A 13333-nucleotide genomic window follows, 5' to 3' on the forward strand; every position below is an offset into this window, starting at 1 on the left:
ATAATAGTAGGCTAGGGTCCTGAATGGCTCAGTCTGTAAAAGCTTAACCCTGAAATCCTTTGCATTGCATGTTTGAGTGTGGGTTGTGTTATTAGCTGACAGTAACCGGCAGTCTGCAGTGGTGGGACATAATTGTGGTGGATTTACATCAGTTAGGGTTCCTCATCACACTGATCTCTGTAGCTCCCCCTTGTGACTCTGTCAGGCACTCTGCAGTTGCTCAGCTGACATCTGTGAGAGGTGTACCTACAGTACCTTGCTATAGGTGTTCATTCTCCTGAGGTATGGTGTGGAGCAAAAAAAAAAAGGCTGCTGGCATGGACAATTATGTTCATCACACTTTGCACCACTCTTGCAAAATCAGATCTTGGTGCAAGATTGCCAATTCTAAATGCGATTTGAAAAAAGGGGAAAAATCCAAAAATGATAGGACTTTAATACATGAAACACCTGGAAGCTCCATGACAAAATTAATCAGTGCTGAAGAATGATATTTATATTTTCTGGAACTATTTAAAAGACATTATCAGACTGTAAGCCATGGCAAGACCATGAGTCTAAGTCTTAACATCAAAACACAACCTAGAGAATTCTCGGTGAAGAGTCAGCTAAAGCAATCTCTGTTCTGTTGCCATGCTTCATTCATCAGGTTCTGCCTGTATAGCCAAAGTCTTCTAGAAGAGTGAAGACAGCACAACAAGGTGGAATTTGTCCTAAAAGAGTTTTGTGGGTAGATCTTTGTAGACGTAATGTCTCTACCTCACATTGTCAGAAACCATGGATATCCAGAAATGGTATTTATAGTTTAACACAGTGAATCAAATGTGTTTAGGGTTTCTAAGAAAAGCACAAAGGAAAGGGTGCTGATGCTTTCATGACTGAAATGAGATAAAACATGGTAAATATTGTAAGTAGCTACTCTTGTAAATAGATCTACCAAATTTAATGAGTTGGGGTTTTTCCCGAAGAAAAAATGTGACTTTTGGAGCCAGTTTTAAAATAGAAAATAGAAATGTCAAGACAGCACAACGGAAAACATATTAAAAATGTCAGGACTGAACAAGAAAACGCACCATTAGCAATGGCAATGACACATTATTTGAGGATTTCAGTCATCCATTTGTAAAGTGTAGTGAAGGGTCTGTGTGTAAACCGGATGAATAAGAACCACGAATGACTTTGCAAAGACCCTTTAATCAATCTCTTTGTTTCAAAAAACATCCACTAGGTTTCAGGTGGCCTTGTTTCTGCTTATCTGTGCCTGTGGGCAGACCAACAATATCTGACCCTACTCTTACAGAGAGATTCAGAGTGGGCACAGATATAATTCGAACCACGATAGCAATACCGTTGCAGTGGCCTACACAAACACACACACGCACTGTTAGACACGGACACACAGGGAATGCTTCTGCTAACCCTCCCGCTCTGGCCCTCTGAAAATATTCTGTACATAATGCATGTCGAGTATAGCCAGTGCACTCTGTTCCTGCAAGACTGAATGCTTTAATTTAATCGTGCGATTTTTTTGTATTGAATGTGAAGACAAAAACTCGTTAATGCTTTTAAATTTACACCTCTTTCCTCCTGCCAGAATACAAATAATGCTTGTGGAGGACACATAACAGCCAATTCTCTTTTGCTCTTTCTCTCTCCCTGCGCTCTCTCTCTCTCTCTCTCTCTGTCTCACCCTAATCAAACATTTAAAGGCCTGCATTATAGGACCATCACTCAATAATTCCAATACACTAGAATGTTATTGCTGTTTTATAATGCTAATCTTAGACACAGTCAAACAAGTAATACTAACCACTGCTGTTGTCACTCCTACTACTACCACTGATATAAATATTCTTGCTTATGACAATTGCTCTCACCTACATAATATAGACAAGGTCATGAAAAAAGCTAATTTTACTGCAGCATGCTAACAAGTTTGACAGGAATATGGTATAATTAATGTTTGCATTGTTTTGTATAAGTAACCTGTCAGTGTCTGTCCATAGAGTCAGAGAAGTATTTACAGTATCTAAATACGTTGCTATGTGTGTTTCTCTGGGACTATGTGTATGTATGTACTGGTACATATGTGAATCTCAGTATTTAATACTTTTAAAAAGGATTTCAGTCTCATCAACAGAATATCTGTGTTCATTGCAGTGTTTTACATATACTTATGTTACCTGATTTACTGATACCTGCTACTAGCATTCTCATTTATAGTAGACACAAATCTGTATTTATAAAGGATCGGTCTTTGTTGTGATAAATCACAGTCTGGTCATATCATAAAAATCAAGTTGGATTAATGGACATGTTTGTGCCAGATCATAAATGTTTTCATAGCACTGCCAAAAAAAGATGCGTGTTTGTGGCATGTGGGGTTACAAAACCATGAAGTGAGCTGGCCTTTTCCATGATTGTGTCCAAAAACCATTTCTCTTGCTGTCCCGATGGACAGTTTACACTACCATTCGCTTAATGGAAAAGGCTAACTCCATTCAAAATTAAGCCTGCCATTCATACATATATTGGTGCATATGCATACACAGTGACGGGAATATGAGTGAGGCTACTGTTACACAGCCATGTGAGACACTGCACGTTTTATCTCCCGATGTACAGGGTATAAATGCACAACAGTGATTTGGTGTCTGATGTCATATTCAAATGTTTATGATGTCCTGGAAAAACACTGATATTGTGCAGCGATCACTGGGCACTGCCGTAGCATCAGTGGCAATTTCAGGTCAGGTTGCTACAGCTAAGTCTTCAGATGGATCACGCTGCTTAATGCAGGTCTTCATCCGATCACCCTACCTGAGCCATTGAGCTTGTAACGGGAGATGCACAGGACACAATAATCACATAGCAGCTGCACAACTCAGCTGCATTACCAGTAGATCCTGTTATACTTCGCGGACGTGTACAAACTCTGACGGACCCTCTTTTCTGATATTTTTCTTTACGTGATGTTTTAGAGTTTATTAATGTTAATACTCAGTTTTGCACCATTCACAGAATTTTGTAAAGATTTTTCCCTTGTTGAATGACTAATGATAATAATAATAAACAGATTTTGAAAAATACTGAAAAGTGTGTCATGAGTCCTTTCTCTGAATAATGGTTTAAAAACAGGATATGCATAAGTTCTGAATCTCCATGTTCCTCTCCAAGAGTAAAGAACAAGTCACACTCAGAGTGACACAGAGTCGACTTTATTGTATATTCCAGTGTCCTGCCAGACTTGGCGTAGGACTCCACTCTTTCCACTTTGTGTGATGCTCTCCGCCAAGTTACCAAGTGACTTCTTACTGCACCCCCTCCATCTGCCTTCCTATTGGTGGGTTACAAAGGCTACATTCAGACTCTTGCCTGAAAACGCGTCCACACAGTGTCGGTTCTGTTTTTGAGATGTCCACTCAAACACACCAGCGATTATTCATGAAGCATTCCTGTCATCTTTAATGTACTGATTTTTTTTTTTTTTTTGAAGAGTGGACAATTCACAGAACCTTAAGAATCTTACATCTTCAGGATGCTAATTTGAGAACCATTAATGTATTATTGTTATATTAATATACTAGGTTATCACATTTTCCTTTTAGGTTTATAGATTTTTTTAGCTGGATTTCTAATAAAAAAAAAATGTGATAAAACATAAGAAAACGGTAATTCTTAATGAAGCCAGGTGCATGTCATGGTGAGCTGTTGGGCAGCAGAGTAATGGTGTTACTGGCATTGTTTTTGTGAAAGTGTTATCATGTGCTGCATCGCTGAGCGTCTGTCAATGTCACAAATACTCTGAGTGTCACATGACCAGCCTGCCGTTCCGTTTGTCTCCCTCCCGCTGTGCGTGGCTCTCATAGTCATGCCAGAATATGTCACAGTTATGACCTAAGTATTTATAGCCAGAGCAAAGGTACTACCATAATGTCGTCAACACGTCCTCCATCTCAGACCATGTCCCCTCTGTCCACTCTACTTTGAGTTATAAATGTATTTGACAGCAATGACTGCTGCTTTTCACTGTTATTTTTTTTCCCTTAGTTTAGTTCTCTTTAAAATGAATGTTAACCACTGGATAAAAACAGAGTCATAAAACAGAGAAATCAAGATGCAGTCTATTTATTTGAGTGCACTACAATTAATAAAATATCAACATTTCAATACATATCAAATTAAGAATCACAAAATAAATCGCAAATTACTGTAACAAAAAAGCACTGAACCCTCCAAACAAAAGCCATACACAATGAAAAACAATGAGAAACATTACTATCAAAAACAGCCACAACATTTTTCTAGAAATGAATCTGTGTTGATATGATCTATAATCATATGTTTAATGTAAAATTATTGTGCTATTAATTCTTTCAAACCATGGCAAATATTAATAGTTTCCATTATTGGCTCATTTATTGATGGATGAATGGGCTACTCACATACATTCCAACACAAAAAAGGAAGATCAGTAAAAAAAAAAAATAAAACAACTTGTTCCCTTACCCCTCCTTTGATTGTTGTCCTCTCATAGTGACGGACTAAACAGGTTCAGAGGGGCGGTGTTCTTCCCTTCGTCCGTGTCGCAGGGGTTGAAGAAAGGGTGGAGGGGGACCAAGACGGTTTCCATGGAGAAGGCGAAGAGCGGCATCATGGTGACGGCGTCGTAGAAGGCAACCTCCTGCTTCTCACAGTCAAGGAAAACCCCGACGCGCGCCGGCCGGACGGAGACGGGGACGCGGGTGGGGCGGGGGTCGGTGCAGGCCTGTATGACGCCGCCCTTCAGCGCTAAGGTCCAGAGGCCGTTAGCTGTAGTGCAGGAATCCATTTCCCCTCTACACACGTCCTCCCTGGCCACCCCGACCCTCCAGGCTGTCTTGCGAGCCACCTCCACTTCCCAGTAATGCCTGCCATGCGTGAACCCCTCTCGTGCCATGAGACAGTAGTAGTAGTTGAAGCGGCGGGGGTTGCTGTCCTCTCCCTCTTTGACTGGGTCCTCATTGTCATCCTGAAACCACACAGACGTGAAGGACGAGTTGAGGGAGAGCAGGGGGTGGGCTGTCTCGGGGTCAAACGTGAGGGAGGAAATGTCTGTGAGAAATATGGGAGAAAAAAAAGAATTCAGTCCCCGCACTAACAGCTCAGACACATAAATCACAACAAGATCTTTTTCACAAATACAGGATAATATTGCTTATGAAACACACCATATCAAATGTATTGGCAATAACAATATCTAAGATCATGTGATAAGAGGTAAAAAAGACAGTACTTGGATAGAGGGAGCTTCTCATGTGTTTCCAGATTCTGTACTGCAGTGGGCCCACAAACTGTCCAGACAAAATCTCTGTATTCACTGGAGGTGGGGGAATAAAGGAGACTTGGCACCTGCAGGGGTGAGGGGTGAGGGGTGAGGGGTGAGGGGTGAGGGGTGAGGGGTGAGGGGTGAGGGGGGGGGTGGGTGTGTGGGAGGGGGGGGGGGGGGGGGGGCAGGTTGCATGCAGACAACATGAAATGAGCTTATGTCTTTAAATGAAGGAGTGAGAAAAAAGAGAGGGAGAGGTGGGAGAATGGAGAGGAACAGAAAAAGTGGAAGAGAAAGGGGAAGAGTCAAGAGAAGGAGGAGAAATACAAAAAGAAAGGAGGAAATGAAGAGTTGGAGGTGGCAAGTTTGTGATTATTGATGAAAGGGACAGAGAAACAATAAAAAAGAAGTGAAAACATGATTCAGCACTTGCCTTTTCAAGAGGTCTTTGATATCCTACAAAGAAAGAGAGATATGAGTCTTTACTATTCTTACTGTTGTTTAATAAACTACACACACAAACTGTAGGTCCTCAAAGAGAGGAAATGCTACATCTATTTGGATGTACAATGTATTGCTACATGCAGCATGCCCTACAACAGGAGGTTACTTGTGATCCTGCATGTTATTTCACACTCACTTGAGCCAAACAGATGGGCATGAAGCTCATGTAATATATCACTGCTCCCACCCCCACTATCCCCTCCTCATCCACTATGTACCTTGAGCAGGTTTGGGCTGTCCTCCTCCCTCAGCTTGCTGTTCAGTGTCTCAATCGCTCTCTCCAGGTCTTTCCCCTGTGCTGCAATCTTTCTCTCCCTCTCCCTGAGCTGCTTCACTCTTTTCTCTCTCTCCTTCCTCAGTCTCTCCATGTCCATCTCTTCCTCCATCTCCAGGATGCGATGAAGGTTTTCATACTCTGCGTGGATTTCCCTCGCTAGATCATCAAACTCCCTCTTGGTGATGATTTTTTAAAAATATTAGCATATTATAATCATAGTAGTGATTAATACGTACACAATCACAAGTCCTGTATCAATCAAAAGGTGTGTTCCAATCAAATATGCAAAGTATGAGGAGTATAAATATTTACAGATGATATAAAATGAGAATCAGCATTTTAACAAAACAACCCTTTCAATGAGCATAATTATGTCCCTGTTAACTAGGAAATGGTGACATCACTGTGTCTTGATTAGTTTGTGTATTGTGTGTTTGTATGTGTGAATCATCACTTCTTGTATGTAAGAGTTAATACATTCATCAAAACTGTTTTTCAACTAAAAATTGCTTGACAAAATGTTTCATCACAATTGTATCACCAATATTGTCCATCAGATTACAAAAGATACATATGACCATGATTCTACATCATTTCAAAATGAAATCTGTAAACAACCTAAAAACATTTCTCACTTAAACATGCATTTTAAGCACAATCCATATTTTGCTGAATGTATTAACTGCAATTTTGATGTAATTTAGGATTTTCAGTGGAAATTAAATGGCAATCACAATATTTTGAAGAACACAAATATCTGGAATTGCATGGAAAACCACTCTCAGGGCTGTGCATAAATATCCATTGACATCAAACAATGCCCTAAAGGTGACTTTCTAGTCACAAAGAAACACAAAATTATTTTCAGTGGCGTGTGCTGCAAATAAAACTAATGCATGACAAATGCTTGATCAACACGGTCACTACGGTCACGGTATTATGCGTGTCTGATAGGTAGAGATGACACATATTAAGAACGTAGTACCTCCACTTCAACTGACTGTATGTAAGTTTCCCTCTCTGCGTTCCAGCACTCGTCTGACTCATGCTTTATTCGTTTAATGGCCTGAATCAGCTTCTCCTGAGATGGTGAGACAAAGGCAAGGAAAGTGTGAGAGAAGCACAATGCATGTTGTTAAACACACCCCCCACTGGTGCTATGTTGCGTGTCAGTTCATTATCTTCCATATGTAAACACCTGATAAACATTTTCCTTGACAGAGACGGTTTGTTATTCATCTGTAATATGATATTTAAAAAGCACAGATGCGTGCATATTACACTCCAGAATCCGCACTGCACACGGTTCTAGAGTTTGCCCCCAGTTGGCTGTAATACAAACACTTGCCAGGGCACACAAATAACCACGCAAATGGACAAACCATAAGTGCCATGCTTACCTTTTGGTCAACAAGGAGGCTTTTATTGCAGTTGTTGTTGGTGTCTTTCATGATTGTTTAACATTCCAGCTTCTCCTAATGGGACTGAGTAGGGCAGTGAGACAGAAACTGAACAAGAGAAGAGAAGGAGGGGTTATAAAAGAGAGCAATGAGGTAAGCATGTCACAGAGAGAGAAGGGGGGGGGGGGTGATCACTAGAAGGACAGAGAAAGGCAAATAAAAATAAAGGAGAAAAAAGATGAAGGGGAGAAGGAGAGACAAGCCACAGTGAAATAAAAAAAGAAAATGGACGGAAAGAAAAGAGGTCTGCACAAAACCCACATCATTTTAGGAAACTGAGCTGAAAAGAAGTGCCAGTCAAATAAATTATTCACACAGTTTGGCTGGACAGTGCAGTGCATTAAGTCTGGAAAAAAAAAAAACACTGGAGGGAATGCAAAGCCCACAGCTGTTTGAATGGTCAGCATAACAGATTTATGACATTGAGGAGAGAGGTTTCTATTTCTGTCTGCCAGTGTCTTTGGGTATAAAGAGAGGCAGCAAGCCTGGAGAGATCAGTCTGGAACAGAACAAGGGAGAACGACGTTCTGAAGCAATACAATGATGGATGTGTGTATTTTTCCTCTGTTCTACCTCTGACTAATCCCAAGAAGACACACAAGACAGCTCACTTTACTGCATCACAATATGCAACATGCATGGATACTGTGGCCTCCAAATGTATCCATACCCATGACAAACTGTATACAGAAGAAATTACAAGTGCGCACGCGAACTCTGCATACAATTAAATCAAACTCATATCTACCAGCGCTGCACAGAACATGTTACCTTGCATTTGCTTGGCAAACGCTCTTATTCAGAGCGACTTGCAGAGCTTACATTTTCACGTTATCCATTCATACAGCTGGGCACTTACTGAGATACTTATTTTGGGTAAGCACCTTGATCATGGGTACAGCAGCAACATCTCACAATGGTCACCTTGGAATTGATCCTGCAACCTTTGGATTAGGAGTCTTAACACTCTGCCACAGTTTTGCATTGCTTTTCAATATTTATTCACACCTTTGAACATCAGACAGAGGCTATGATTTGCAATCACTTCTGCCATAATATCACCAGCTCCTTACAATGTGATGTGTTTTTACTGGCAAATGTCCTTCGAATCAATATAATTGCATTGAATTTAGTTCTGGAGGTTATGCTGGTCATTCAAAAGCTCCTTGTATTCTTCATTGCTGTTTCTGTGTTGATTTGGGAGGGTGTTTTCATCCACTATCCAACTGGAATGCCCATTAATGAAGCAGCCCTTGGGTGAGGGAAATAGTTTTTATCTAGAATGTTCTGGTATATGTTTGAATCCATCTTTCCCTTTCTTCGAAATAGGGGTCCTGCTAAATACAATTTGTATATATACAATTTGTATATATACAAATATTAGTTAATAGCTCACAGCACAATATTTGATATTTCTAGTTAATCTCACCCACAAATACGCCGTTTAACAAATTGGAATGACTGTCAAATATATACAAATGTGCTCATTTTAGGAATTGATTGGCTCACTGGTTGCCTGCTTTTAAATGTCCCAGAAGCCTTTGCTTCGGTCTATCAATTCATATACATTCATTCTGAACTCCATTACCCATACTTAAAATGACGCTTCTTTCCGTCGATGGAAATGTATGTCAGCGGAAGTAAACAAAAAGCACATCACAACGCGACTTCACTGTTTGCAGCATAGTAGGTACAGAAATGCTTTTTGATTTTTAATGTATTCTTTTACCGTATGTTGGATAGATGCAGTGCGTTACAAATATCATATTCTGAGTATGTTGTAACAGTTACAGCTAGACATTCGTTTAGTTCTGTTCAGCAATATCGTGCAGCTAGCAACTGTTTCGCTCGTACCGTAGCTAACTACGTTAACTAAATTTTCGTGGAAAATTTTCAGGTAAAAATCAAGTACACTAACACTAACTAAACATGAATACATGATAACGTACGACATTTATTGAAAAATTAAGAAGATTGCTAAGAAGTTAGTGATTGCAATCGATAGCTGCTCTAGCAGTTCAGAGGGTGCACGTTACTTTGCCATTCAGCGAACATTAATAGCTAGGAGCTAACTCGTACTATATTATGATCTAGCTTCCTTAACCCGATTTTGTCATTTAGAAGAAATGAACGGCCAAGCCGAAATGGACGTGGATTACAAGCGGAAATACAAAAACCTCAAACGCAAGTTGAAATTCCTGGTTTATGTAAGTTCCTAGTTGTGTCTGCCGTCTGCTTGCTGTGGTTAATCTGTATTTTGGCCCCAGCACCAAGTGGGTAGCTAGAGAGAACTAAGACCGTTTTTTGTTGTAATTTGCGTCCTTTTAGGAGCAGGAATGTTTTCAGGAGGAGCTGAGGAGGGCACAGAGGAAGCTGCTCAAAGTGTCCCGAGATAAGAGGTGAGGAAGAATGGGACCAGGACGAAGAAAAATGCGTGTGAACAGAGGCGGTCGGCATACTAATGACATGTATTTCGCTGTTCTGTTGCAGTTTCCTACTGGACAGATTGTTGCAATATGAAAGGGTCGATGAAGACTCATCTGGTATGTATCTGACTCACTTTAATTTCACATCTCTCTTCGTTCTCAATGTCTATCACTTTTCTTATTTATTTTGATCAGAATTTTTGTAAAAACACTTGGCATTGGCAGTGACTGTGCAGTTGTGAAAGCACTGTGGATTAGCTACCTTGTTTGTTAATAAATTAACTATTTTGTGGCTAAAACTAGAGTTGAAGCTGGTGTTTTGTGTGTTGCAGATTCTGACGCCACAGCCTCTTCCGAGAACAGTGAGGGGGAAGGGCAGAGGGAGAGGGACAGTGGGAAGAAGTGAGTTTGGGCAACAGAAGATACCTCTATGCATGAATGATAGAGCGGCAGTGACGCATAATGTTCTTTTTCATTTTTGTTATGAACATGTGTAACATGTAATATACATATAATATGTAATGTTATACTGTATGCAATTGTTGATATTGCTTTGTGGATATGCTTTTATTTTTTTGGACCTCTTCTCCCCCTCCGTGTACCAGGAGGAGAAGCAGCCCCAGTGTTCCAGCACCGCCGCAGTCTTCTTCCCCCCATCTTTCCCTTCTCTCTCACTCTGGAGTGACTCCACTTCAGTCTACAACCTCAGCACCGTACCTCAACACCGTGAGTCCAGATCAATGCTGCTGTTCTAAATGTGTGTTCAGGTGGTTTAACATCACAGGGTCTCATCATTTGTCATCCAGATTTTTGCTCGAATACATTAATGCTCACCTTAATAGTCATTGTTGTATTTTTGTCATGTCATGTTCGATCAAATCAGTGTCTGGTGTTACTGATATTATTTATCATGCATTTGTTGATTATTTTGGCATTTTATTCATGTCATGTTTTCTTTTTCCCCCTTCTCCTTTTTGTTTCATTTTGTTTTCTTATGAATCTTCACCTTTTTCTTTCTGTTTGGAAATCCCTGAACTCCACTCTTTTGGGGGATCTATTATGTGTGTTTGTACGGTAAAAATCATGGGGGCTGTTGTGTGTATGGTGGGTAGTTACCCTTCCCCCCAGAGTATTTGGCCCCCCAAGCTGAACGAGGGAAGAAAGAGAGAAAGACAAAGACGACCAAACACAAGAGAGACTCTGCGGGGAAGGTGAGAGAGGGGGGGAAAGGCAGTGCTTCATACACTGCACAGTGACTGTTCATTACACATTTGGTTCCCAGGATACGTTCTTCATGATGCATAGGCTTTTGTGGATTCATTGTTTATTGTACATAGGTTTGCCAGTACTCACTGTTCATTTGACATAGGCTTGTCTGGATCTATTTTTGGTGGACATAGACTTGCCATGTAAATGTGATTTTTATCGCCACTTTTAAATTAGAGATAATGATACATTACAACAAGATAAATTAAAACCTTTGGCCAAAACAGAAATTGACGGAAATTACAGAGAAGCTGGCAGTTATATCAAATTTATGTTAGTTTATACAGTCTGTCCTTGCTATTAAACATCCTTACAATATTTAGCTAATGTTTTCCATTGACAAAATATGGGATGATTCTCTGCAAAATTATATATCATTTCCCTTTCTGTGTCTATGACCTCTGTTCAGGATTTACATTATAAGAGTGAATGACACATCTTCTTATGATCTTATCCATATATCTATATTACACATGTCTATATATTACAGCCTTTTAAATCATAATTTTAGTTTTTGCCTCCAGATAATTTTACTGCATGTTTGTTTTGGTAGCTCCTGGGCAAACATACAATTACCTTGCTGAACAACATTTCAGTTTTGATTTTACAACTGAACCAGTAGGCAGAACTAGACACCTGCACAGCATTCTTTTACAGTCCCACCCATGCCCACTATTTGTTGGAAAAAAATGGCCTTCATCTGGCCTTCAACACTATAGACTCTTTAAGGTGCCATTTCTTCCTAATCACAGTGGCACATGGTCTCAAGCACAATCATAGTCAGGCATGATCAAGCATCAAGCATAATTTGGACACAGAGGAATTCTCTTGGTCTGTTATTTATTGACAATTGCCAATAAAATCGTGATAATCTTAATTATACATCACCCTTGCCACTGCAAGAGGGGAGTGTGGGGTCCTTTAGCATAGACTTCAGGACTAAAGGACATTTACATTGCAGGAAATATTCTAGGAAAAATATCAGCTAAAGGTGCATTTACTGCACTGCCGTAACATGTGAATGTGGAAGAGTTCACTTTCCTGGCATTTCCAGTTAAACTGAGACAGGTTATTGTCTGTTAATGTGACTTATTGTCAGTATTCCTGACTCATTTCCCTTCTGTCTGGTTTCAACCCTTCCAACTTCCACTTTGCGGTTTCCTCACTTTCCCTGCCTTCTTTCTCCCTTCTCTCACCTCCTTTTCTTTTGCCAAACCCCCCCCCCCCCCCCGTGACTCTCTCCTCCACACCCCGACAACACCACCTTCATCGCCTCTTCCCTGCGCTTCCCTCTCCAGGTTGTGGCTCCCTCGGCCTCGAACTACCCCCCTGCACCGGTGCCCCCCGCTGCCTCGAGCACGCCCTTCAGTTGGGTGCCCCGACAGATGCTGAGCGGAGACATAGCAGAAGAAGAGGGCGAGAGCGAGGGGGACAGCGACAGAGGGGAGGAGGAGAGGGGCGAGGGCGAAGAGGCGGAGCTGGTCATCGACATTCCTAACGAGTAAAGGTTGGTATCCCCCACCTTGCAGCTTGCGTACGGCAGTGTGCATTGTGAAATGTGCAATGGCCAATGGCAAAATGTGAAAATGTGAGAAATTGACAATTTAGCCCAGGGTTGCAGCGTAGGCTGACTCCAGTCATGCTGCATTTTCCTGTTAAAACCTGTTCGTCTTGCCTGCTGCATAACATACTGACCTGCGCCCCCTAGGGCTCAGTGCAGTATGCCTCAATTAAAAAAATATCTCTAAACATGTACCTACCTGTGCAACTATATGCAAACACTTCTTAGAACTCTGCTCTAATGCTCCTCTCGCCCTCTCTCACACAGGACACAACACAGGAAGAATTTCACCAGTTCAATAAATATAATTTAATTTTTTATTTGAACTAAATGTAGATTTTTTTTATTTTTTTTATTTTTAAGCAAAAAAAAATGTATCAAATAAATTGATGTAAATAGAAAATGTGACTGTTTTCTTTTGCTCCTCTTTCACCACTTCACACAACAGTAATGTCAATCTCAGAATGTTCTCAGAATCGTCAGCAGTCCCAAAGCTCTCTGGACTAAAGATGTTGTATTGTACCAGAATGT

The 13333-nt window shown here is 40.7% G+C and overlaps 2 protein-coding genes across 6 annotated transcripts; one reads left to right on the forward strand and one right to left on the reverse strand.

Annotated features, from left to right (window-relative positions):
- Window positions 1-4531: 4531 nt before the first annotated feature.
- Window positions 4532-7578, reverse strand: si:ch73-54f23.4 (zinc-binding protein A33). The gene is made up of 5 exons (XM_036538658.1): window positions 7490-7578; window positions 7075-7170; window positions 5742-5764; window positions 5276-5391; window positions 4532-5094 (listed from the first exon to the last, which is right to left on the reverse strand). The coding sequence occupies exons 1-5, from the start codon at window positions 7538-7540 to the stop codon at window positions 4532-4534; spliced, it is 849 nt and encodes a 282-aa protein (XP_036394551.1). The 5' UTR covers window positions 7541-7578.
- Window positions 7579-9200: 1622 nt separating this feature from the next.
- Window positions 9201-13136, forward strand: ino80e (INO80 complex subunit E). 5 transcript variants are annotated; one of them, XM_036538287.1, is made up of 9 exons: window positions 9201-9239; window positions 9674-9756; window positions 9878-9948; window positions 10040-10092; window positions 10308-10377; window positions 10581-10701; window positions 11088-11186; window positions 12540-12748; window positions 13070-13136. In XM_036538287.1, exons 2-8 carry the CDS (start codon window positions 9676-9678, stop codon window positions 12744-12746), a joined length of 702 nt encoding a protein of 233 aa, XP_036394180.1. In that variant the 5' UTR covers window positions 9201-9239; window positions 9674-9675; the 3' UTR covers window positions 12747-12748; window positions 13070-13136. The 5 variants fall into 5 exon arrangements, with proteins under 5 accessions (XP_036394180.1, XP_036394179.1, XP_036394183.1 ...); XM_036538286.1 differs by having other exon boundaries at window positions 9212-9239; window positions 9671-9756; XM_036538288.1 differs by having other exon boundaries at window positions 9223-9235; window positions 9671-9756.
- Window positions 13137-13333: the final 197 nt, after the last annotated feature.

Source organism: Megalops cyprinoides, chromosome 10 (genome assembly GCF_013368585.1).
Source record: "Megalops cyprinoides isolate fMegCyp1 chromosome 10, fMegCyp1.pri, whole genome shotgun sequence".
In the NCBI taxonomy this organism is placed as follows: domain Eukaryota; kingdom Metazoa; phylum Chordata; class Actinopteri; order Elopiformes; family Megalopidae; genus Megalops; species Megalops cyprinoides.

Excerpts from the sequence above, each read along its gene's own strand:
- si:ch73-54f23.4 (XM_036538658.1), bottom strand. The coding sequence starts at position 7,540 with ATGAAAGACACCAACAACAACTGCAATAAAAGCCTCCTTGTTGACCAA. Across the intron at positions 7,171-7,489 it reads GCCTCCTTGTTGACCAAAAG|GAGAAGCTGATTCAGGCCAT; the intron begins GTAAGCATGGCA and ends TCACCATCTCAG. Across the intron at positions 5,392-5,741 it reads ATCAAAGACCTCTTGAAAAG|GTGCCAAGTCTCCTTTATTC; the intron begins GCAAGTGCTGAA and ends TCACCCCTGCAG.
- ino80e (XM_036538287.1), top strand. The coding sequence starts at position 9,676 with ATGAACGGCCAAGCCGAAATGGACGTGGATTACAAGCGGAAATACAAA. Across the intron at positions 10,093-10,307 it reads GGTCGATGAAGACTCATCTG|ATTCTGACGCCACAGCCTCT; the intron begins GTATGTATCTGA and ends TGTGTGTTGCAG. Across the intron at positions 10,702-11,087 it reads CAGCACCGTACCTCAACACC|TTACCCTTCCCCCCAGAGTA; the intron begins GTGAGTCCAGAT and ends TATGGTGGGTAG.